Genomic DNA, 25,660 nt, shown 5'->3' with positions numbered 1-25,660 from the left:
AGCTCTTCACGTTTTATTAGCCTTGTGTTAACTACTCAAATTCTAGACTTTTGAACGATCGTTTTGACGTCCTGAACAGGTGATCAGTTAATTTAAGTTGTTGAGAGTTCATATAAAATGAAACTTCCAGCACCACGTATCTCAAAGATTTTAGTCATTCCCTGCTAAAGTAATTAAAACTTTATCATGCCTCTTCAAAACCAGTGTTAGGCATCGCCTGCAAAATACTTTTTTTTCTGGCTAATCGGAGGCTAAACAAAAAAAAAAGTTAAACAGAACTATGATTGCATAAACACAATCCCCAAATTAAAGCCTAGACCTACAGTATAATGTAGTTAGTTGCACGAAAAATACAGCAGAAAATTATCGTCCAGAAAATACCGTTTTCCAGCAAAGATACCCTAACAAGAGGCCAATCACCTCTTCCCCTTAATAAAAACGAAACACTGCGGACATCCTGTTAATTAGCAATCTACGTGATGTGGACCCTCTTGGTACTGCGATACTGGGTTACAAGAGGGAGAGACTTGCTTTGCTTTATACTAGATTGCCAATTGAATCCCAGTGTGCAGACAGGAAAACATCGTAGTACCACTTTCCTGTTGACTCAAAATGCTCACGAAGATATATCAAATAGGCTTCATAATGCTATACGAACATATTTTCCTAGTTAGTTACGCTACTGCTCCACATTAAAGGACTCCGCTTGGTCCCCTATCTCACTGTGTACTGTAGTTGCTGACGGTAGTGACGATGCGCTGCGCCACAGCCTTTTTCTGCGTCCCTAGGCAGGGTTTATTATCCTAAGAGGATCTAATTGGATAGAGGCAGAGACACACGTGTTGCTGCTAATCCGCAAACTCAGCTATTGTGACACCCCCCATCCCAGAAGGAGACCAAATACAGATCTGTATCCACAAAGAAAGCGCACAAACTTGCTTCTGGAGACGCGAAAAGAAAACAAGGCAGGAATTCCCACAATATGAGAACTCATAGCTTCATGCTGTGCCCTCCTCTTCTGTTAGCCGCCAGTTTATTTCTCTGTACTGTTGGCTCAGTGAGTGGTAAGTTTGGTTTTTTTTTCTTGTTAGTTATTGGGCACTGAACTGTCCTGAAATAGTGATGACTGGTGCCGCGGTGCGTCATAAATTTAGGAACATCGAGGTATTGCTATTGTTATTGTTGTAGCTTTGTTCAGATGGCTTTTCTTCGGTATTCCCCCCCATTTTTGACATTTCTATTTATTTAAAAAGTTTTCCCATTTATTATTTTATTATATTAATTTTATCAATAAAAAGGCAACATCGCTGGTGAAGTTGTATATAAGAAGCATGAAGAGTTGTTTGTTTTCATGCAGGTATCAGTACGATGTTTCGCGTGAGTTTTAAAGGTGTCATTTAAATGACGAAATTTGTTAGACTGACATTTTATGACTGCCTTTCTCTTCGCGTCCTTCTCATCTCGCATCTGTATCTGAAAAGGATTAAAGCTTTTACTCTTGAACTATATGGGTGGTGATCTATCCCTCTCGTATCCGAGTGTTTTCAAATCCCTTGTCTCGGTGCTGGATCGCGCTGCGACCCCACTTGATTAATGTACTTTGCCTGAGTCATTCAAAACATTAAGAATGCGCAAAGACAGATGTTGGTCCGTGGGAACAGACCATACTTACTGTATATCGACGTGTACTGTATACATTTAGGGGCATTCTTTCAGAGGTTATAAACAGGCTAATGTACTTGTTCACAGGATAGAGACAGAGAAAATGCACACTCGAATATTCTTCTGGATATCTGAATGAATGAGATGCTCGTGTACAGCTTTCCGTTTTGGTTGCTGCACTTCAGTCGCCCACCCATCTCTCAGTAAAGGCCGAACTGATCTCAACGGGCTGGAGCGTATTACGAAGCTCTCTTTGGGCACATGCCATCACTGATTTACTGCTTTGGGCAGTCGGTAAAGTCATCGCTTCGTCCCCGCATTACATGTTTCTGTGGGAATTTATATATAACGAAAAATAAAAAAAGCCAGACATTACTCAAATTGTTCCCTTCACCCAAAAAAGGCAAAAAATGTACAAAACAGTACTGCTCTCTCTCGTAAACAGAGCTCAAAAGTAGAAACAAGCCGTGTTGATCTACTGTAGTCTGACCGTGTCTTGATTATTTCATGGCTGTCTGATTCATTTTTTGTACTTGCCTTTTTTTTTCTTCTGACACCCTTAAGTCTACGTGTCCACAGGAGAAGGGAGAAGTGCTCTTTTTTGAGGTGTCCCACAGGTCTGCTGTGGGGACTGAAACTTGAATTTCACAGCAGGCTGAGATTTTCTGTTCTGCTTTCCATTCTTATAAAACGCAAGTTAGTGCGTGTGGAAGAGATGGGACAGGGTTCTTCAGGGGTTGCTAGCAACTAAATAAGCAAAAACAGCCTAATGACTGCTTCCTCCTGGTAAACTCTTTCTTAAGATGGTCTTCTCCCACACCACTGTAAACCTAAAAGGGCATCTACACTTTTCTTAAAACCCCTGTAGGTTTAAACACGCGTATCCACACATTTCTGTGCTGCTGAATACGACAAAGGAAATGTTTTTTTTTCCAGCTTTTTAAGTATTGATTCTTTTGTTGAAAATAAAACAACATGCTGTTAATTTCTCTTTTGTAACTGTCTGGTAGCTGTCTTTCTAGAAGGTCATAAAATGTTGTCAGTCACCATTGGGTGCAGGGCTTTTCAGATAAGCTGTATGTAACCTCGTGAAGGCTGTCTGTGACCTGAAGTTAAGTTCGACTGTCTGCCACAAAAAGGACTTTTAATACATTTTCCTTTTTGGTCATTGATCAAAAAGACCTGTTTTGAAGTATGCCAAGTTTTTGACTCTTCGTGAAATTATCACACGGCATGTCTCCAACATTAAGATGTTTGCTAGAACTCAATTAGGATGTCATTAGGGATGGGAAAATGGTATCCAAAAGAGGAAAGAAAAAGTGCTTGACTCTTTAAACACCGGAAGGAAACTCCAGTTAGGCTTTCAAGGGAATGGAAGATTTTCAAAATGATAAAACACTGTTCTTAAAGAAGAACTTTTGAAGGATCTGAAAGGGTAAACACTAGTCATTTTGAGCTGCTTGATAACAATACATCCTCTGGACTGTAGTTTAATGATGTTGAGTTGTACAGTAAATGTTATTATGCAGTGTTTTCAGTTAAATTGAGAGTCTTAAACTGCATGAATACAAGGTCAGACAAGAAATGATGCAGTTCTTTGTGCTTCTGTACATCTGGAGGCCGGAAAAGGACTTGGATATCTTAGAATAAACGGACAGTTAGGCAGCAGAGGCTAATTACAGCACAACCATTAACACACACTTTATGAGTATGGTTTTCCATGGGTTACAGGGCTGCTGTCTCATTACTTGTTACAGTTACCATCTGGCGGCTGTGCTCTGCACTTTGTACTTTATGGAGACTGTGCTTATTTCTAAACACTAAAGTGACTATGCTTATCCTGATTTAAGGTTGCTAAGCACTTTTTTTCTGCTTTTTCATTCCTTGGGTCTTTCCTGTAACACTAGACAGTGCATTAAGGTATTTTGTGTCAGCCATAGCATTTAGTTTTGTTTCTGTAAGCTGTTTCTAATATAAGGGTGTTTCCCATCCAGCTTTCCATAGCAAAATATTTTCACTCCTGCACAGAAGTGATCTTCTCCCTTCTAAAGCTGACTGTCTGTCTCTTTTGGCATCATTGATGGTTGTTGCCATATCTATTCCTTTCACACAACTGTATTGCTAGTTTTAGTTTGGGTACTTTTAACGTGATTGTTCTTTTCTGGGAAAGTTTTGACACGAAATCCTATTGAAATTGTAGGTTGCTGTTCAAGACATGTCCTGTGACTCAGCATCTTTGCAGATATCAAATTTATCTCCTAGGGCAAATGCATGAACTCCTGATTTATTGGAAAGTTTGGAAAATGTTAGACATAAACCTTTTACTCAATGTATTTTGGCATTGGCCTCTGTTGATTTTATTGTTTGCAAAGAGGTTTTCACAAAGCATTGCAGGGATACAGTATATCTTGCCACAGCATTTCCATGGGGCTGCCAAACTTTGTCTGTAGCTCAAGAATTAAGTTGGCAGCACAACACATTAATGTGTATTTTCTTTAGCAGTGCATCAGTTGTGTACTAAATTACCTGTAAAACAATATCTAGATTAACAGTAATTATAGGCTCCATAACTTTAAGGGAAAGCTATAATTTTACAAAACGTCCTTACTTGTCATGTATACTTTTTAATCCTGCATGTCATTAAAATTTCATTTGTAATGCAGCTCTGATTAATTCTAAGACTGTTTTCTGGGTTTATTTTTAGCTGCAAATAGCTGTGCTGTTCTGGAGCTCTGCCTGAAGATTATCGAAAGCCTGCCTCGAGCTCTTCCTGTACCCAATCCATAGGTTGTCCTGTCCCTTTAAAAGATTATCAGACTGGTTAAATTTGTGCTTTTGGAAGGTTGAGTCATGTTGCTGCCATGTGACAGCGACAACAGAACTACAGGTATCCACTTCACTGGCACTTGGGCTATAGCTCTAATGAGTTCCCCTGACTCTCTTTAATCAGCTTGATGAAAAGCCTCCCTACCTATTGATGTCCTCATCCTACAACACTTTGATGCCAATTCTGTACTTGGGAATTGAAAAACAAATGACATAAATTAAGTCCCACGTTCAAAAGCTCCTCATTCAGATTCCCGGCCTAGAAAATAAGTTTTCAAAGCCATTTCAATGTCCAATCCTAAAGCTCATTCTGAAAATCTTCCTTGTGCAAGCTTCATTCTAGGTCCCTGAAAATGGTTTGCAGTTCACAAACCCCGGTTAGCTGAGCATGTACTTTTTTTGCATTGGCTTCTGTAACTTCTTGATCATTGGCCCATCCTTAAGATAGGGACCTCATTGAAATAGTTAATAAAATAATTAAACTAAATTATTTATTAGCTGTGAACCAGTGGATTAAATAATTTCAAAATCTTTATAAAGGAGGAAGATTCCAGTGTAAAACTTAAGATATTACACCAATGGAAAAATCTTTAGACATGGGAAGTAAAATAGTATTGATAGTGGGGGACACAAACATTAAATCTTCTCTGAGTTTATTTTGCAAATCATTTTAATTCAATTATTAATGCAATTTTAACACACAATGTAACTTAGAATGGTGTAGGCCTGACCTGATTGTTCCATAAAATGACAGATATTTAAAATATAAAAAATGAGTCATGAATCATTAGGTTTTAGGCATTTCTTATAGAAAATCACTGTTCCTTCCTCCAAAGGAAGACTCCCAGGATATGTTTCTGTTGTTCGGAGACACTTACAGTAGGTGGCATTTCTGTAATGAGTTCTGATACAGGAAAAGCATGTCCTGTTGATTATAGGACATGTATCCCCACAGATCCAGTGTGCTCAACTGCCATAATTGAAAACTCCTCCTTATTTGATTATGGTCAAAGTAGCTGTTCAACAATTCATTGAATTCAGCTATTTAATTTGATGTAGTTCAAATTAAAGCCCATGGGACACAAACTGGTGTTTGTCCAACCCAGAATCAGCATTAATATTTTTGTTTTGTCCCTGCAGTATTATTACTAATGGCTGATGAAGATGCTGGATTTTGATATTTGACAACCATTTATGAGCTGGATTTCAATATTTGACATATTGAGCTCTTGTCCTAGCTTGTTTAATTTTATTTCTGTGTACGTCCGCTAAGCTTTTTCTTGTTAAACAGAAGTGAATCTCGCAGGATCATGGCCTTGAAAGCCATATGACTTCCCTCAGCAAAAAGCATTTTTTAGGGAATGTACAGGTTCTTCATTGTAGCCCTCAGCAGCTCTAATCTGCTTATTCTGCCTCCCACTCCTTCGTGTTCTAGAAAAGAAAACGCCTTACATCAATAAAAGATCTTGTTTCACTCCTTGAGCTTTTAGAATTGGTTCATTGCCTTTTTCACATGAGTGGGGAAGTGTGACATGCTGGAACATGTGAACCCTCTCGCTTGTTACTTTAGACCCAGAACTGCAGTCCATTTAACACTGGAAGGTGGTTTAACAAAATAATAAAATAGTGGATAATAATAAAAGCCCTGCTGCTGGGTGAAAAGGAGAAGTGAGAAGGTGAGATTGTCTTACAGCATAATTTCAGTTCAAATATGATATCTGGTCTAGATGTTAAAAAAAAAACTTGCAGGAATGACAAAAGCAACAATGAGTTTCTGGGGATGAAGGGGCCTTAACATTTGAAGAGTGAAGTGAGACGGAATACCTGTCTAAACGGTGGCGAACAGCTTGCTGAGGCTACTGTAATTGGAGATATTTTGTAAGCGGCTTGATTATCTACTGTAGCTTGGGTTTCTCTGAAAGACAGAAATTTACATTCCATGGTTTGCTGCTTAACTGCCTCAAAAATGTGAAAAAGTAATTAGATTTAACATGGGACGCAAGAAGACGTGTCCGTCTTTAAAAAGCTGTTCACGCACAAAATATGGAACTCTTTGTCCAAACTTTCGAACCCATGTTTGGTTTGCTTGTTAAATTGGATATGGAGTTTTGCGTTAAATAATTGGTTTAGACAGGCACAATCTACTGCTTTTTAAACAACAGTGACCTTGGCCTTCAGAAGTTTTGTTTTGCTAAATAAGGTATCTATCTGTCTTGATGTAATTGAGTAGGGAAAGTTCCTGTAAAACAAACAATGTAAAATTCCACGAGATAAGCAGATATTTGGTGCCACCAAGTTTAGACGATGACGGTGCAGAACAGTTTAGATTCTGAATGTGCTTGTCTTTGTGATAACATTTCACTAGCAGCAGAGAGGGAAATAGTGAAAAAATCAAGCCCATGTCATTTATTGAGGGAAACAAGACGTCACCATTCAAATTGCATAGCTTTATTTTGGGGACTGTTTTGGCATTAGGTCAACAGTACACTTTTCCCTGAGAATGGGATCTTTCCATTCTCTCAGGTGGGGAGAAACTGAAGTCATGATGGATAATGCTATGGAATTTGATGTTTAAACCTGTAATTTTCACTTAGAGTTATTAGTAGCATTAGGCACACTTTGTATCGGCTCAGCTCAATGGGTTTCAGTGACCTTTGTGTAGCAAACACTTGTTTCTGGGAGACGGGCCTTCTGGCAATCGGTGAGGTCGGAGGAGAACGACAGCACTGAGCTGTGTGTTGCTTCAGCTGGCTAGTGTACATGTGTTAACACAGCTGCCACTAAGTCAGCCTCGCTCCAGTTATTAGGCTAAGGAGCCTGAAGTGGACTCCTGAGGCATGAATCTTTCTGCCATGAGTGTTTCTCTGTGCTGAGAGGAACACCCTGTTCCAGGGGTGTGATCTATTGTGAGCAGGGTTGGCCTTATGGGTGGCTAATCTGGGCAACCATCCAGAGATCCAGTGAGGGCCTTGGTCAAAAGGGTGTGAAATGAAAAAATCCAGGATAAAAGAATTAAAATGCATAAAACATGCATTATTAATAAGTGATATTTAAGAGGAGAGCAAGAAAAAAAATGCTTGGGAAATGCTTGACTTTGGAGAGTCTGAAGTTGCATTTCTTTTCCCAAATTGAGATGTAGGGATACCAAATGTGAGGTTTTATGTGAAGTTCATACTACAGTACTTTTACAAAAGGGCAGCACTGATAGGAAGGTGCTAATTTAGATTAAAGAGGTGAAGTCAGGGAAAGAAAAACATGTTTCTATAGCTCACTTTTTTTTCCAGCCTGACAATTTCAGAACTTCTTGTAGTCAATTGCTTTATTCTTCAAGGGTGGGGCAGATGTTCAGTAATTACCATTTGGCCCTATTACTTGTCAGTAGGATTATTTTTTCAAGTGTGTGAATGTTGAACTGTTTTACATTGCAGATTCCTTTGACAAAATGAAATAGTTTTACCATTAGAATTTTAAAAGCTTGATGAGCTGTGGTGAGTTTTTAGATGAAGCCAGAGCATCTGTTTAATCAATTGTTATGATTTAGACTCACGATTTCCCAGAATTACATTTGGATACCTTATAGATTACTGTCTCAATGTGGAAATGACTACACAGAAACTAGATTTCACAAGGAGTGTAGCTTTTGTTTCCAGCTAACAATACACAGATCTGACAGAAATATCTGGGCTGAGTTATTTGCCCATTGTCCATCGATAGCTGCTTCAGCAGGTTAGGCAACAACTACATGTGCACTGCATTTCAACAGTGCAGCCTTTGCTAGCCTGTTCAGCATGGAGTGCACTTGGACAGACAGCTGCAGTCCTTTCACTTTCCTGAGCCATTGTGCTCCAAAGCTGTACTGGGAGATGTTAGGGCTAAGGCAGCATTGCTGATAGTTTTCTGTGTTTTATTTGCCAGATTTATGATTTAAAAACTCAGGAAATGGCACTGACCCTTTACACATCTTCTTTTAATCCCTCTGGAGCGGGTTAAAAAAGCTTCATCTCCTCCATACTGGAGGATTGCAGGCCCGCACTGGTGTCTTCTCTTGTGACCAGTGCTCTTCACCAGTCCAACTCAATGTAATACAGGTGCTGTGAATATACAGTACAGTCAGTAACGGATGGAGAAGGCACAGTGGCTTCCGAGCGCTAACCCCTTTTCCGTTCTGTTTTCTTTTGTTTTGACTTCTTTTCAGGTGATTACTGTGAGGTGAACTACTGTTTAAATGGAGGTACCTGTGTGACGAAGGTCGGCGACGCCCCATTCATCTGTATCTGTGCCGATGGCTTCACTGGAGAAGTGTGCAATGAGACCGAGAGTGGTAATTCTGCACAGTTCTGTGGCCCGGGAGGGAGGGGATGAGACAGTGGGAGGGGGGAGCTATTAGAGGTTTGTGTTCGGCTGTTTGACATACTAGACCACAAAACTTGTCTAGAAAAGGAACTAAAGCAGAAAAACAACGGGTACAAGACGGTGAACTGAGATAAATGCTTTTGCTGGCATAACACAATTGCGGAGTGCATAGTATGTTTTGTATTATGTTCTCTTTTTGTGACCTGCAAAAATCTAACATTCCTGTTGACAGATGTTGGGGGGGGGGTACAGATTTCAAAATAAAAAAAAAAACTGTGATTTTTCCATACCTCTTGGAAATGTTTTTTCTAATATCTGTTTTTAATGTCTGGTGCTGCTCCACATAAGCAGGCCCTGATACCAGAATGCATGCTTGCCCCACAGGTCCGTGCCACCCTAACCCCTGCCACAACAATGCCATCTGTGAAGTCATCACCCATTCCCGGCGTGGGGACATGTTCAGCGAGTACATCTGCAAGTGTCCCCCAGGCTACAGAGGAGTTCACTGCCAGAACAGTAAGGATCTTCTTTATCTCTGTGCAAGAGATGGGCCTTTCACTTTCAGAATGATTTTAACCATATATGTTTTCATTGCTTCCCCAAATGGTCTTGGTCCAGGACATGGTGCATTTGTTCCTGGTTGTTATTTCAGAGCTTAATAACTTAACTGAACCAATAAGTGGGTAAGAAAGCTGTATTTTCCAAGTCTGAAACTGAAAGATCCCTCTAAAATCTTTAGGTGCTCAGCTCTTTAGGACCAGAGTTGCCCAACCCTGTTTTGAAAGATGTACAGTTAATAACAGTAATTTCTGAAATAGACATAATGGAGTGTTATTAGAACAGTTTTACTTTTTATAGCATCGGGCTACATTAAACCTCTCCAAATATGTAAAAGTAGTTCTAAAAATAAGAATCGTAATAGAAATACCATGTCCTCAGTATATCAAAACAGCTAATTTCCAAATAGCTTTTTCATGTCCCCTCCTGAGTCTAAAGTAGTTTCATAATGGATGTTTCAGTTCTAGCATAACATCTATTGCTTTTGTTCTGTGAGCCCCTGGCAAGTTTGATTAAGTGATATCAAATGTATCAAATCTCGAGCTTCATAGTTTATAACAGTCTTTGTTTGAAGCAATGTGTGTAGAATAACATTTTCTGCAGAATTCTGGGTGTGCCCTGTACCTCCTCTAGTATACCTGAGGAAGTGAGGCAGCAGGCTTCTGGAGTGTGGTGTACCAAGTGTCTCAAGGGCTGGGGTGTTACAGAGTGTGTGAGTTGGCGACAGGGCTGCCTGTGGTACACACTGACTCACTGCTGACAGCTAAGCCAGTCCCCATACACCACAGACATCGCTATAGTACATCCAACAAGCAGGAAATCCACAGCTCGGCATACCGCACATGCTGCCACTGATGTTATCACTCAAGTATGCAAGACAGCTTCCCAGAGAAGTTCGTGTGAACATCCAGTACACTGCATTGTCAGAAAACCATGGGTTTACCACATTCACCTTACTACTCAAGACTGCTGTTCTTTCCGCAGTGCTGAATTTGCGATCGCGTGGAGAGATCCGGACCATGCCCTGTTCACTTAGTCAAATGTATAGGACGGGGGTTTCTAATCCTAATCCCGGAGAGCCACACGCCTGTCGGTTGTTATTTCAGCCAAGCTAACAGTTGTACCATTGAGTTTGTGACTGTTTTCAGATTTTTAACCAGTTAGCATTGGAGTTAGCATTTTGCACTGTTCCTTTTCATAATTTACATCAAGCTCTTAAATTGAATTGAAATGCCAAGCTCTTGAATTGGAAAAAAATACTTGCAAATGTTACAAGCAGCTTACTAATACAGTTTAAGCTTCACTTAGGTAATTAAGCAGAGCTGGAATGAAAACCAGCAGTTGTGTGGATCTCCAGGACCAGAATTTGTAACCCCTGGTGCAGGACGTCCATCCTGTGCATAATGCAGTAATGACTGTGTTCTGCACTGGCATTATAAGTATGCTGTTGGAATGCTCCATGGAAGAGTATAACCTGAGTTGTGTTTTTACCCTGGCACAAAGAATACTTCCGCATGCTCTCATATTAATGCATTCAGCCTGGATACTACTGTTTTGTTAAATTAAAGGCTGGTGCCTGATGTGTGCCAAACATATATTGAGTTTTTTTTTCAGCTTTGGAATTCTTCACATTTTTAGTCTCACCCAATATAATCTGTTGTTTGTTTGCCAATTACAAAACCGCAGCTTCTTAATTTTGCTCAACAAATCTTGGAGATTACATAATCTGGTCCTGTTGCCTTTTGTGGTTTCTAATCTTCTTGAGCTAGATTGAACTGCAAAGCTTAAGTCCTAGTATTTTTATCGCCACGTTGGTTACATCACAGATTGCAAATTGTTTACCCAAGATTGTTTTGAAAGATAAATTAGCCCAAATCAGGAACAATGCTGAATAGGAGGCATGTGGCTCTTGAGGAGCATCATTGCTCTGATCAAACACAATGGCTGGTCTTTGTTCCTTGTGATAAACCAAGATCCTTCATACAGAGTGGGGCTTTTATTGAACCTACAGCCTGGGGTGCTGGCATAGACTGAGTAATGTCGGGGCCTCCACCCCCATTGCCTCACCAGTTTTCATCAGTAACATGCACACAGAAACATGCTGCAAGGCTCTTTCCCGAGTCTTGAAATGATGGCTCTTAACAGTATGGACTGTATTGTTGTATGATATTACAGTATGAGACTGCTTTCGTGTCGAGTCTATTTCTTTTTCATGTAAAAATCTTGCATAAAATCAACACAGGCTTTGCAGTTGGATTTACAGGATGCATGCTCTCATGCTGACAGGTCATCTTTCACTGCTCCGTATTTTTAGATTTGTAACAAGGCAATTTTTAATTTCTTCATCCTCATGTTGCTGCATATTGATTTCAGCCAGCTATTACCATATACATCCTTTTGATCCAGCTGGCATTAAACGAGCGAACATTCCATTACTCTGATGCACAATGCATAATCACAGTTGCAGACCTTGCTTCTAATATGCTATAACATATTAATGAGGGAGGCACAGGAGGACATAATATTTGTGTTGGAGAAGTAATACGATCACATGGGTTGCTGGATCCATTGTCCAAGTGTACTTTGTTTGCATCCATCTGCCCGGGACCCATTTCCCCATTTTGGAAACTAAATGGGGGTGTCATCCATAATATGGGCATCTTTTCGAGGTCCAAGTCATTGCTGAAGTCACTGTAAAACTGGAGATAGATGCATGGTTTTATATTTGAGCCTCTTGACAGGATAAGCAGTTTGCCATTTTTCAGTCCGCTTGGTTCTCCTGGAAAATGGGTGTTAAATGCCATGGAAAGAAATACAGCTGGTAAAAGGCAGAGGCTTCCCTTGAGTATAGAGCACCTGCAGTGGGGGAGGCTAGCCCCAGTGGGTGTGCTGTGTTAATCGCCTTCTGTTGCCTCTGCCTCTGGTGCAGACAGTGCTGGAATATATCCCGCCTGGTGGGCTCGGAGAACAGCTGTAGCTCTCATGGGTTTTACTGCTGCTCTTCATTTTTTTTTTAACAAATGCATTGCCCGTCTCGTTCAGTAGAACTCGCACATTGAGTCTCTCCTCTTTTCACACTGTTGTGGGCTCTTTCAGCTCCTCGCTCACACTGACTCGAGTATAATCGCTCTCCTTTTGTCCCCAGGCTCGGGGCTCCGAATTCTCCCCCGAGTCTGCCTCACAGGACCATTTATTTCTGCGATCAAGCCAGAAGGCCCTGGGAGACATAAACACTTCAGTATTGGAAGGACCTGCACACAAACAAGCGGCTCTGACCTCACTTAAAGCCTAAATATCTCAAGCAGTATGGTGTTTGTGGATCACTGAGTGGGTGGGAGTAGACTGTAGAAAGACCAATCCTCTTAATGGTAAACAGAATGCAAAGAAAACAACAGCAGCAGGCACCGGAGCTGATGCACAATGTCAGTCTTTTAGATTAGTGTACATAAACATCTCGGGGAATACTGATGTTGAAGAGGTGTTTAGAGTAGCCCTGGTTGAGCTCTAAATATATATTTTGCTTTATAGATGTCAGCAATGCAAATTTCTGTGTGCTTGCACATAACAGAAACTATTCATTGTAAATCACCCAGGATAAGGGCATCTTTAATGAATCAGTCTCTGTCCAAAAAGAATTTTAGAAGGTCATTTTTTGCACTTAGGATATAAACAAGTATATCAGGAGGAGAGTGTTAAAGTGTCATTTAATATTAATAATACTTAACTGTATGTTAATACTAAACAAAAAATGTAAATAGTGCAGCTAGAGTTATCTAGAATGGATTAGTGGTTAATAGTGTCTCACAGGATATAGGCCAGTTATTTAATTATACACAGAATTAATTATCATTATGTAATTGATCTTTACCTTAAGACCCAGTTTCTGCTATTGACACCTGACTGTGTGAATTTACTGTATAGAATTCAGCTTGATGTATTTTCGAGCTGCACACAGTTCAGTATCTTGTTGGGAATTCCAAGTAGAGGGCAGCAGTGCCCCTTAGTGGACATTGAAGAAACTACATCAAGTAACATTTGATTTTAAATGTGCTTAAAGGTTGTACAATTTAATGCTTTGTTTAACTGGGTCTTTGAGGAAAGTTTGCATAATTAAATATAAAATATATTTTTGTTGCACATTCTTTATAGTATATTTTGTTTTTCAGTATAAGGCAGGATTTCGTTATACGAGGTATCGTGCTAATAAACAAAGCTGTTAAAGAACTCTGAATTGAAAGTACAATTTAGTGTTTGTTTATAAAAGCATCAGTTTAGAGGCCCTGCTATATGGCTATATGGCCTCTCTGCTTCATCCTGGAATGGGAGCAATTTGTGATGTGGGGCAGTAGAGCCCACCCCCATGGCCTCCTCCCATGGTGGTAGAAGACAGCTGTGGTTTTGGTTTGGGGAGGCATGGGAGAGGCCAGCTGGGGTCAGTACTGCACCAGAGCTTGCTCTGTGAGCTCCACCATGAAAGGGTTCTTCAACATGTCTCTGGGGATGTAATGACTGGTTTGCTGGTGCAGGAACCTAGTCCATTCCTGTCTGTCTGTGGGTGAGCCAGCTTGCAGCTGCACCTTGTGTAGCAGAACTAAACAAAGGAAGCAGCAACAGAAAAACTTGCGAGTGATGGAAATAAAAATCAGATCTTGACAGCTTATTTTTAACAAGATTACAAGTGTCAGGAGGCATACTGTACATGTAGGAAACATACTGTACATGTGGTATATTTAAACTCTTTTTTAAACTTAGGTTTCATTTTCTTCCACCTCACACTTTATTTAATGTTTTTTCTTTATTTTTTTCCCCGTTTTGAAATCCTAAATACCTTCATTTAGCCTGACTGGCTCTTGCGTTTAGAATTAGCGTGACATCACCACCCTACTTCCCCAGTTTCTGGAGTTCTACTCAAACTCGAAAAGGATTTCAGGCTGTCTTTATCTGCAGTTTGCCAAGGTGTTGGTGTGCCACCTGCACACCTGGCTGCTTTCAAAAATAGGAGGAATTAGGGTTGATAACGAGAGGGAATGTCTAGGCCCTCAGGTGTCGGGTTGCTGCCTGGCAACATGTAACTGAGGTTCCCTGGGGCTGCTGTTTGCATTCCTCCTAGAACCTGGAGAACATCATAGGGACTCCACTGAGATCTGCAGCCCGTAAACACAATGGCACACCACCACCAAACTTCTATAGCTTCACTGTTTAAGAATTTGAAAATGGTGGTAACAGTAATGAGGTCTTCTCAAGCTGTTTGGTACAGCAGATGTTTTCCTTTTGCGTTTGTGTGTATAGCAGGTACACCTATTAAATGAATTCACAACGCCTTGCTTTTTTGTGTCTCAGCATTCCAAATACATTTGTAAAAATGCAAGCATGACTTTTAATTAAAATATTTTTTTAATACAATATGGGCACTTTGTGGAAACTTCCCAAGCTGTAGTAAATTTTGGTCCATATAATTTTGTTAACGACTGTTAGCATGCATTAGCTGTAACGGTCTGTTTTTGGATTCCAGAGTAGTTTGAAAAAAGTCTTTTCATTTCCACCACCCAGCAGCCAGTTCCCACTTCCAGTGCATGTTGACCTTGGCTGGGGTTGAATCTGTTGCTTCACAGGGTGCTGTTAGGCTCTGTGACTCTGTGGAACTCGTAAGGGACTGCCAGCACACAGACTCCCCTCTGTCCCCCTCTCGGCAAGCCCCCTGTCATCACCTCTGTTAGTTCGGGAAGGCACCTGCAGCAGGCAGGAGGTGGACAGGAATGGAGACAGTCATAGTATTGTGAGTCTCTGGACTTCAATCAGTCCGCTAATTAGCCAGTAAGCCCGGCCAGGGATTTAATTTGTGCTGCCCTCATGCCTACCAATAGACTGCATAGGCCCCCCACATCTACAATTGTAAGTGGCCAGGAAGCCCGAGACTGCAAACCACTACTGAGGTGCTTTTTTAGGGAGTAATTATCCCATGTGATGTCTAAAGGTGAGATTTAAAGTAGAATTCCAAACCCACGCAAATATCTCAATGTGGGAGAGAGGCAAATTCAGGACAGTAGGAGGGATATACTGTATCTTCCCACTGATGTTTAGGCATGTGGAACACATTTTCAAGATCTTGTACTTTTTTTCAGAGCAGCTGAGCCTCTGCTTCTTACCCCCACAACTTTCTCCTGTTCCCACCCATTTTGTTAGACCTCTGCTGACCTTTTGTGGACTTAAAAGTGGCTAAAGAATTAGAAATCTAGAGAAAATGAATTGCTGTTTGTGATGGGTTTTTTCAAATTGCATTACATCTATAACCCATCTTGTTTGTGGTGTGGAATTTTTTTTTTTGCCATTGCGTAATAAGATATTTAATAATATGACCCCCCTAAAAATAAAATAAAAAATCTTGTGATAAGTGACTTGGATTCGAGCAATAAGCTTGACCCTGAATCTCTGTGAACATGAAGTTGTCTTTTTCCCCAGATGTGAACGAGTGTTCCAGCCAGCCTTGCAAGAATGGAGGTACTTGCCAAGACCTGGATGGTGATTATTCGTGCAAGTGCCCCTCGCCTTACGTTGGGAAGTACTGTCAGCTACGTGAGTAAAAACCACTTTGAAGGTCCTGGAGAGGATCATTCTGCTCTAATTTGCTGACCTCCTGATGTTGCTTTAGGCTGAAAACATTATTTGTGGGGCATGTCAAAGTAATTTCAAGTAATGTCTCTCCATATTGATCCGATTACTTTACATATTATAAAGAACTTTCGAATGCAAATGCTTTATTCCTTGTGTGGTTCAATATGGCTCTTCCCAATCTGACTGCTGTCTGCATTATCTCTGCGTGCTCTACAGGCTGCATCTCCATGCTCGGGATGGAAGGGGGGGGTATCGCAGAGTCTCAGATCATGGCCTCCTCTGTGCATTACGGGTTCCTGGGACTGCAGCGCTGGGGCCCAGAGCTATCCCGTCTCAATAACAAGGGTCTGGTCAATGCTTGGACCTCTGCTACCCATGACAAGAACCCCTGGATTCAGGTGAGAGAACTGCACCTGGGAGGGGGCTAGTTTGGTTGATTTTATTTTTAAAAAAGGGAAGTGGTTGGTAAACTAGTGTGTTTTGCAAATGCTTGAAGTCTGTTAAGAGGAGGCATGGGTAGGAAAACACTACCTTTTCTCTGTGCCAAGAATGGAGAAATAAGAAATTCAGAATCTCTGAAGTTTGGTCAAATTTGGGTATGGAAAATAACCTGAAGTGCAGCCTGTAGCAGCAGGTAAGATGTGGCTTCATTGGTTTACTGGTCCAAACAATTATCTTCTTTCTTTGTGAACTTGTCTTGTTCTATGTCCAGGTCAACCTAGAGAGGAAGATGCGTCTCACTGGGATTATCACACAGGGTGCCAGTCGCATGGGCACTGCAGAATACATCAAGTCCTTCAAGGTGGCATATAGCTACGATGGCAAGGCCTTCACAGTATACAAAGGAGAGGGGCAAAGGAAAGACAAGGTGAGAAAGTTCATTAAGTTCAGGACCACCTGGGATTCAACCAACGGGGGGTGAACAGAAGTGGATTTGTGTTGGTAGTGCTGTCCTCTGTGTTTCCTTCTGGAACAGTAAAAGACAGGATTTATTAACTGGATAAACACAATGTGTAGAAGTTATGTGACTTATTGCGTTCGTTTGTTAAATACTTGAAGAAAGGTGAAAGGTTTTGTCAGGAGTAAGCAGCTTTCTGATAATGGATGGTTTTTTAAAGTGTTCGAGATGCATCACTCCAGGATACAATTTGCCCTTCATCCAATCTGCCTCCATTTCAGAAATGTACAGAACAGTGGGAGGGTGGTTGGGAGACTAATCCTCTCAATCTTTTGGCTTTGCCAGGTGTTTATTGGAAACACGGATAATGATACCACCAAGACCAACCTGTTTGACCCGCCGATCGTGGCGCAGTACATCCGCGTCATCCCCGTGGTCTGCCGCCAGGCCTGCACCTTGCGCATGGAGTTTGTGGGCTGTGAGATAAACGGTAAAAACCAGTCGTGGGCGGTTAGGGCTTCCTCACACGGCCAGCCCTCCCAGCAAACAGCACTTTAAATGGAGCTTTCAGAAAATGTCAATTAACAGATATTGGAAGAAAATGTTAGTCTAGAGCTGGGGCCTCCAGTTCCTTTTCTGGAGGGCTGTTCTATCATAAGGTTTTCTTTCCAAATCATGACAGAATTATATGTATGGATTATATAGCACATTCTCCCACTCGCTAAGGGATTTAGAGTCAGTGATAAATTGACTGGATAGTAAAATAAGCGGATACATTTTTAAAAGCACCATTTGAGGAAATTGGAACTTCCGTTATGGCCTTCCAACAAACCCCAAAAATGAATAGTTCACTTTATACAGTAGTAACTGGACAGGCAGTGTGAAAATTAATGCCAGCTGTAAGACGGTATACATTGAGTGATTTTCTTTCTCTTTATTGAGTCCTCTGTGGAAGATGAGCTCAGATCTGTCAGGTTGAACAGAGCACCCTTAGAAAAGATGAGAATTGCACAGTTCACCAAAACTATGTCCATATCTGCGGCATTAATACCACATAGAAAACCTGTATGACTCTCATTGTAAAGCAGCGTGATCCATTTTATGTTTTCCAAGTTGTAAGGTAAATAAACCAGAACTAGGTGTTGCATGTTTCACTAAATTTGCAGACAGACGTGGGGCTTAGGTAATGTTATCTCTATTACATTTGGATTTCATTAGTAGAAACAGCACAAGAACCCATGACTTGTAAATCCTGAAATCCAGCTCAGGAAAACTCGTCTACAGAGACATTTTTCTGATTAGTTGACATGAAAACTACAGAGTTCTGTGCTATATGGTATATACCATACTGGTAGTGCTTTTGAAAAGCTTGTCAAATCATGCTATTGTTTGATTCATTGCTAAAACATTTGCCCTTTCACAGCTGATCCTTTGTGAATGGCCACTCTACATTTAAATGTTTGTTTGTTCACTAATCAAATGAATGAGTCCATACAAACAATAACTAATCATATGCAGCATAGTGTCATGGTCAGCCTTCTGTTTTGTAAACTAATATCTTTAATTTTCCATTTGAGTTCACACGTCTAGACATTTATCAAAATCTCTACTAAACCTGGCTACACTGTTTTAATCTATTTGAAATTATTTGCTCATCATTAACATAAAGTGTGGATGTTCGCTTTTTATTGATTTGATAAAAGCCTAGGAATAACTGGATCCAAAGTGTTGTGTAGTAAGCTCAGGCGTAATCAAATGGGCAACTTGTTTAGCCGGGGGGTGCTAGTACCCTTGGTTTAAATAGGTGGCAGATAACAGATAAGGCTGCAATGGAATATTGTATCAGGCAAAGGGGGCCACAGTATTGCACATTTTGATACAGACAGTTCCTCTTAATTGTAGGAAGACTCCAGACACTGTGCTCCAGGCACATGGCTGATTTCTGTCAAGGCATGCTTCACTGTGCACCACGCTGCCTGTCTCATGTCGCTCCACCCACTGGACTGATGGCCACACCGCATGCCCACAGTGCTAGTTTCCTCACTGTTGTTTTTGCTTGTGTTAGCTTGTGCTTGTGCTCGTGCTCCCTGTGTGTCTATCACTCTCTCTTACTGTCTTGTTCACAGTGTATTTAAACACGGCAGGTTGCTCTGAGGCCCTGGGCATGAAGTCCCGTCTGATCTCAGACAGGCAGATCACGGCCTCCAGTGCTTTCCGCACATGGGGAATTGATGCCTTCACTTGGCTCCCCCACTATGCCCGCCTTGACAAACAAGGCAAAACCAATGCCTGGACCGCGCTCAACAACAATCGATCCGAGTGGCTGCAGGTAACTCTCTCTCAACGGAGTGAAGCAGCTTTCCTTTCTACTTCATTAATAAGTTATCTTAAATCTTAAATGGTTATAATTAATGAATCAGTAATGTTGGTATTTTGGAAATTTATAAAAGTATGTGTATGGGAAAAGTTTGTCCAAGCCACAGCTTCCTCTCTCTCTCTCTTTCATTTTCCGTCTCTTCTTCCTCCATGTTATAGGTGGACTTGGAAACACCTAAACGAATCACAGGGATAATTACCCAGGGAGCCAAGGATTTTGGGAATGTCCAGTTTGTGTCATCCTTTAAAGTGGCCTATAGTGATGATGGGCAATCCTGGACCATTTACAAGGATGAAAAGACGAGGAAGGATAAGGTTAGTGCAAAATCAACTAAGTGGGAACTTCCTAATCCCATTAAGATGTCACTTAGGACATTGTTGAATAATATATATACAAAATGTCGATGTCTTGCCAGTTTTGCCATTCAGATTATTTAGATTTAACCACATCATGTGATTTTTACACTCGTGTTTCTGCTACTATACAGTCTGCTTGTTGGAAACATCCTGTAACCTCAATGGTTTAAATCGGGAAGACGTTATGGCTCGTTGAAGAAACCATGGGAAGGCTTTTGGTTTATTAAAACGCCCATACTTATCTGTCAGTCTCTGACCTCCTTGAAACCTAATCTTAAAAGCTAAACAAGCCTCTGCCTGGACCTTACTGGAATCGGAGACCTCTAAGGAAAACCACACTGCTCCTGTAAGAGGTCTGGAGGTAGCAGTAAGTGGTGCTCTTGCCTCTGGTTCAAAGACCCAGTATGATGATAGCTGATGGGTGTTTTCTTTCAAACAAGCTATTAAAGTCAGGTCCTGACTATTTGGATATTAAAGATCCCATAGCATTCTTGGGAATGTGTATTAACTGGGTTGTCCTAGCTACAGCTCCCTTAAATCCATCCAGATGGGTGCTGCATTTCTTAATGAAGTGGGTCCCTTGTGTATGGGATGCACTTTTAAATACTTTGGGATGATAATTTTTATAAAAATGTAAGCAGTTATTATATTTTTTTCAGTTTATATGCAGTTCTTGAACATTAACAATGTTAACTCTTTTGCAGTGCTGTAGCCTAGAGATTGGTAGTAGATGATCTCCTGTGTTTCTGACAACATTCTGGGTTCCTGAAGTCAGCTCAGCTTTCCCATGAGATTTCTCTATCTGTCTACCTGTCAAGCCTGAGTCATCTCATATTTGCTGATCTGCACTGTTTAGTTTTTGCCTGCCTGCTCAGTAAAGCTGATGAAAGGAGTTGCTTCATAGGGCAAGAGATCCTCTTATCTCCTGGACAGAAACCAGCTTGAGTTGTGGTTCAAGAGTTCCCAAGGAAGGGAGGATGAGACACTGTTTATTCAGGTTTGATATAGACCTCCTCCCCCCTAGTGCCCAGATTCACAGATTAGCTACGAGAGAGAAGCAGCAGGCTCCAGTTACTGGGGTTTTGACGTTGACCTTTAACCCTAGTCTGTCCTCCACTCATTATCATCCCAGACTGTCCTGTGGCTCATCAGCTTCCAGGTGAGATGAAAGAGACAGAGCTCAGATATGTTTGTCTACTCAGCAGTCAGATGAGCCTCTGGACAAGCCACACACAGGAAATGGTAGTCTGATTCAGACGTGCTCCGTGCATTTGGGCATTGTTAATACGTGCAAAATTGGAAGATCAACTTGTGAGGTGAAGTAATATACAGTAATCGCAGTGGATCAGTGCTAAATTCCAAAGAGCTGTAAAGTAGGTAATGGAACAAGCCAGCTTGCCAGTGTTGTAGGTTTTTGTTTTAGATTTTCGTTTGTAGTTTCATTGCTTCATCTCCACTCTGTTATATTAACACCTTCTTCATTCTCTCCCCCATCCTTCTTCACTACTTATGGTCTTTCCCAGGTGTTCCAGGGCAACATCGACAACAATGTCCACATGAAGAATATATTTGAGCCAGGTATCTTTGCAAGGTTCTTCCGTGTCCTCCCCTGGACATGGCACGAGCGCATCACCTTGCGCATGGAGCTCCTGGGCTGTGAAGATTAGAGCCCACTCTCGCTGCCACGCCCTTCCAAGCACCACACCCACCAGACCTGTCTCCTCAGCTGCCTGCACTGCACTTCCTCCACAACAAGAGGGCAGAATTGCGCCTTGCTCGCTACCTGGTTTTAGGCTATGTGAGCTAAAAAAACATTAATTGCTTGACCTTAAACCCTTGTCCTCTGTACAACCCAAAAAACACCTTTCTATATCTGTAACATATAATCTTATGCTGGACATGCAATGAATTTGGTTATCATTTAGCTTTCATTATGTATATATGGATTTTTATGGATATCCATAAGTGGGGGATCGCCATCCACTGCATTGCAATTACAGATTTTCAGAATTGCATTTTGAGAAAATGAGCTTTCACAGACTGACAGATTGTGATGATTTAAGATTTTTTTTTACTTTACTCAATTCTTCAGTGTGCGTGACTGGGGACATTGTGAAAGGTGCAGTATAACAAATTCAGAGGATAAGGGGTATATGGTTTTCATGCGCTGGCATATGATAAACAAATTAAACAGTAACAAAGTATTGACGCTACAATGCAAGATGATTGTACTCAGGGTAGCCAGTTCCACAGACATGCAGAGACGAGGTCTGTACAATCCTAAAAAAATATGGTTATTCTGGTAACTGATACTTTTGTTATTAGTGATATTTTCTGTAAGTAATGGCTGTTTTTTAACTATATGTTGATAAGGTGTAACATGGAATGAGTTCAGAAATTGACTGCTTTGAAACTTATGAATCTGGGGAAATGATGTATTGTTCTGAGACTGGCAGAGCTGTGTAGTTATTCTTTCTTTGATAAATTACTCTTTTTAACAGTACCCGTGAAAATATTGTTCATTTTTGCTGTTTGATTTGTCCTAAGACTTGGTTGGAGAAGCTTTTCAAAATATAACATGGCTGGACACCAGAGTGCTGGCCACGACTGGGCCTGTTTTCAGTGTGTTACAAATATAACTCCAGGCCTGCGTCCAGAAGAATATACATCTTTTAGCAGCTTGTGGTCTCAAGACAACTAGGAGGAAGCTCAAAGGAACAGTTTCGAAGTTTCAGATCTGTCGAAGTGCATTTCTTTTGAACTGAAATGAGGTTGGCTTTTGATAGAAAAATAAGGATGGTGCTCTTTTGTTTTGATAATACTTCTTGTTTCCTCATCCCCATGTGATCAAAAAAAAATCTTCTTCTTTACTTAGCTAGGTGTTCAGGTGCAAAACAAATGTAAAGAAAAAATGTAGCCTGTGCTGTCTGTGTGCATATTGCAGTGTTAGTGACGTATTTCATTTTGCAGCAATGGAATTGTATTACAGGGGCTCATTGAAAATAATATAATGTTGCAAAGAAACAAGTAGTAGGTAATTTCACTCTCACTTATTCCCACAAATTATGAAGGCTTCATAGCTGTAACATTGTTTTTCTTCTTTCTTTCTGCTGCCCAGTGTGCACACAATTCTCTGCTCTAACCTTATATTGCTGGGGTTTTTTTGCTTTTTGGGGGCAGGACTGGGGGCAGATTGGTTAAGGATATCTTAGTGAGTAATTTACTTTTAAACCCCACCTGGCTGACTGTGCCACATAACTTTGTGTTTATTCTTTCCTGCATTCTTGGTTTTTAGTGTCACTTTTAATTTGCATGTGAGCTACCAGTTGTAACAAGTTCAAAGCTTTGAAATCCTAGCACGTTATCAGACACTACCAGCACATCACTTGACCCCCCTGTGCCTCTGCTTTGTCTCGACTATGAACGTATGTCATATTAACCCTAACTTTTAACCCATTAGGACCCCTGCATATTTATGTCCAGAACCTCAAATGGCAGAAGCTGCCTTCAGTCTAGTTGCAGCTCTTCTAGCACAGTTACAGTAACCCTCTGCCATGATCTGTGCTGGTCTGAGAACCTTTGCCACTTCAGGGAATTTTCTTCAGCACAATTGCAGACAAGCAGAATGGACACGTCCAGTTTTTCCAGACTTTTTTTCAGCTGAAACCTAACCTCCAAATCTAATAGTATAAAATTGCACGGAAACCCCTGATTTTTTTTAACCTTCGTTCAAAATGCAAGAGTGCAATTTCCCATGGTGAACTATAGAATAAGGGCTTGTGCAATAAGCTGCGAGTTAAAAACGGAGAAGCGCTGAAAAATTTAAAAGTGCAGAATAAAAAAGCAGAAGAGATTCTATTCCAAATAGCAGCTGACAGAAGGATAGGCACAAATATTTTGGAATTGATGTAAAATATTTATAATGGTGTACAGATTGAGTTTCCTTTAGGGTTTAATTGCATTATTTTTACCAAGGGGGTATGAACTATATACTACAATCTCTGTAACACTTGTTTGCAAACTGTACTAACCTCATTGCTCATTTCATACAGAGGCTTTTTTATTCATCTGACCCTTAGCTGTTACAGGCTTAATCTTTCATTTTCCAGCTTTCTTTTGTATGTTTTAATAAAAAAAATATTTTTATGTCAATGGATTGGATTTCAGTGTAACATTACATACAGTATGTTTCTGCTAATTTAAGCTTTGCTTTTTGATTTTTGAAAATAGATCCAGTACCATACTGTATCTTTGACATTTAAATCTTTAAAATAAAGAGATCATGTAACCATGTTTTGAGGTTGCACTGCTGAGTTAAAGATCCATTGTCGAACTGAATATGCTTTTTTAGAAACTATAAAACTGAGGATCTTATAAATATCAAGTTTAAATTAATTTAGATTAGACATTGTATTCACAAAATGATAGTACTCTGTGAAAAAGAACATTAAGGGCAATTTAGAAAATGCCTGTGTAAAACAGGAGCTTTCAGCTAAAGTAACTGATTTTATTTTAGGGGGGAAACAAGTTATTTCCTGTCTTAAATCCCCAAAAGAATTAGAAGCAAAAAAAGTTGGAAAGGACCCTTGATTCTAACAGCACTTCTGCAGGCAATTATACTAATTTACTTCTGTTTTTGAGACTGAACTCCTATGCTCGTGCAGAGCTAGCAGGGAGCCACTATGCACATCAGTTCTAAAGTTTTGGAAACTCTTTTGTAGCCTTTGAGTTTTCTTGGTGGTGATAAAAGGACAATTTCATGTTACTTTTCCATGCTAATTATGGGAAACCTGGTATTTTTTTTTACACTGATGTTTTTTTTTTTATGAGGCCACATCACAAATTTTCTTTATTAGCAGGAGCTTAATTTTGACAGCTGCGTCCTAGACATCTTAGATAAACATACATAGGGAGCATAGAAACTGAGTTTTTACAAGTGCTAAGTTTACAGGAATGCTTCATCTGGTGGGAACAATACCTTCTCTTGCCTCAAGCTCGGTCACACTGGCTAATTGACCAGGTTTGCAGTATAACATTTAGCAGTTAGAAGACTACCTTCAAGCATTGTTTTAATAAGGCTACCAAAGAATGAGGGGAAATGGCTTTTTGTGATTTAACTTTTTTACCTGACATTGTGCCTTACTTATTACTCAGTTTTGAGTTGGACTAATAACACCTGGTACTATTTAAGGGAGTATTCTACTATGAGGCTTGCCTACCACTTTTAAAAGTAGTCTTTTATGGGTTGTTTGTGTCTTTGTACTTGGCAAACACTGGACCTGTCAGTTCAAATGAAGGACCCATTAGTACCATCAGTAAAGTCAACACATGGTTGCTGCAGGATAGTGAGCAAAGCTTGTCTGCTGCTGATAAATGCTTTCACTGTTTGTTTATGAGGTTACCTCAAAAAAGATAATGAAATTAATTTTTGTGATTTCCCTTTTTTCACCCATCATTGTGCTCAATAAGTGGCATTAACAGGTATCGGCTTTTTGTGCTTGTTTATATAAATGCATTTTTAATATATGCACATAATGTCTTCGATATCTTTGAAAAAATCAATAAAATTTGTGTATTATAACAGTTTTGGTACTAATACACCTTTCATTCAGCAATTTAATTCACGTTGATCAGAATCTCTGAAAGGTCTACATAAGCTGCCAGTGTGAATTGCTGTAGTATGCACTGTATTTCATCACACTTATCAAACTGAACATGTGAAGTGGAACCCATCCTTGATATTTATCCTCTTCATGTTTCATTAAGCTAAAAGGTTATTTTATCTGCTACATGATACATATCAGTCAGAATAAACTCTCTTCTACATTCAGTAAAAGATCGCCATACTGTAGAATTATTTCTGCATTCAGCAGGAAAAGCATTGGGTGAGAAGAGTACCACAATGCAAGGCGTCTTAACAGCTTTGTGCTTAAGGTATCCATCCATAATCAAAAGACTCATATTTCTGATAAGGATTGCAACAGCCCAGAGCTCATCATGCATCACTGTGTATGGGAC

At 40.3% G+C, this 25,660-nt stretch overlaps 1 protein-coding gene across 2 annotated transcripts; it reads left to right on the top strand.

Annotated features, from left to right (window-relative positions):
• The first annotated feature begins 887 nt into the window (after nt 1-887).
• Nucleotides 888-25,223, top strand: mfge8b (milk fat globule EGF and factor V/VIII domain containing b). Of its 2 annotated transcripts, none has more exons than XM_088921824.1 (10): nt 888-1,064; nt 8,684-8,809; nt 9,226-9,357; nt 15,859-15,972; nt 16,228-16,409; nt 16,724-16,879; nt 17,255-17,399; nt 19,036-19,238; nt 19,445-19,600; nt 21,166-25,223. In XM_088921824.1, the coding sequence occupies exons 1-10, from the start codon at nt 983-985 to the stop codon at nt 21,307-21,309; spliced, it is 1,440 nt and encodes a 479-aa protein (XP_088777950.1). In that variant the 5' UTR covers nt 888-982; the 3' UTR covers nt 21,310-25,223. The 2 variants fall into 2 exon arrangements, with proteins under 2 accessions (XP_088777950.1, XP_088777949.1); XM_088921823.1 differs by having other exon boundaries at nt 913-1,064; nt 19,054-19,238; nt 21,166-22,145.
• Nucleotides 25,224-25,660: the final 437 nt, after the last annotated feature.

The sequence above is a fragment of the Atractosteus spatula genome, chromosome 7 (genome assembly GCF_055471065.1).
Source record: "Atractosteus spatula isolate fAtrSpa1 chromosome 7, fAtrSpa1.hap1, whole genome shotgun sequence".
Lineage (NCBI taxonomy): Eukaryota > Metazoa > Chordata > Actinopteri > Semionotiformes > Lepisosteidae > Atractosteus > Atractosteus spatula.
Note: the sequence above shows the minus strand (reverse complement) of the source record. Positions and strands in the feature narration are given on the sequence as shown.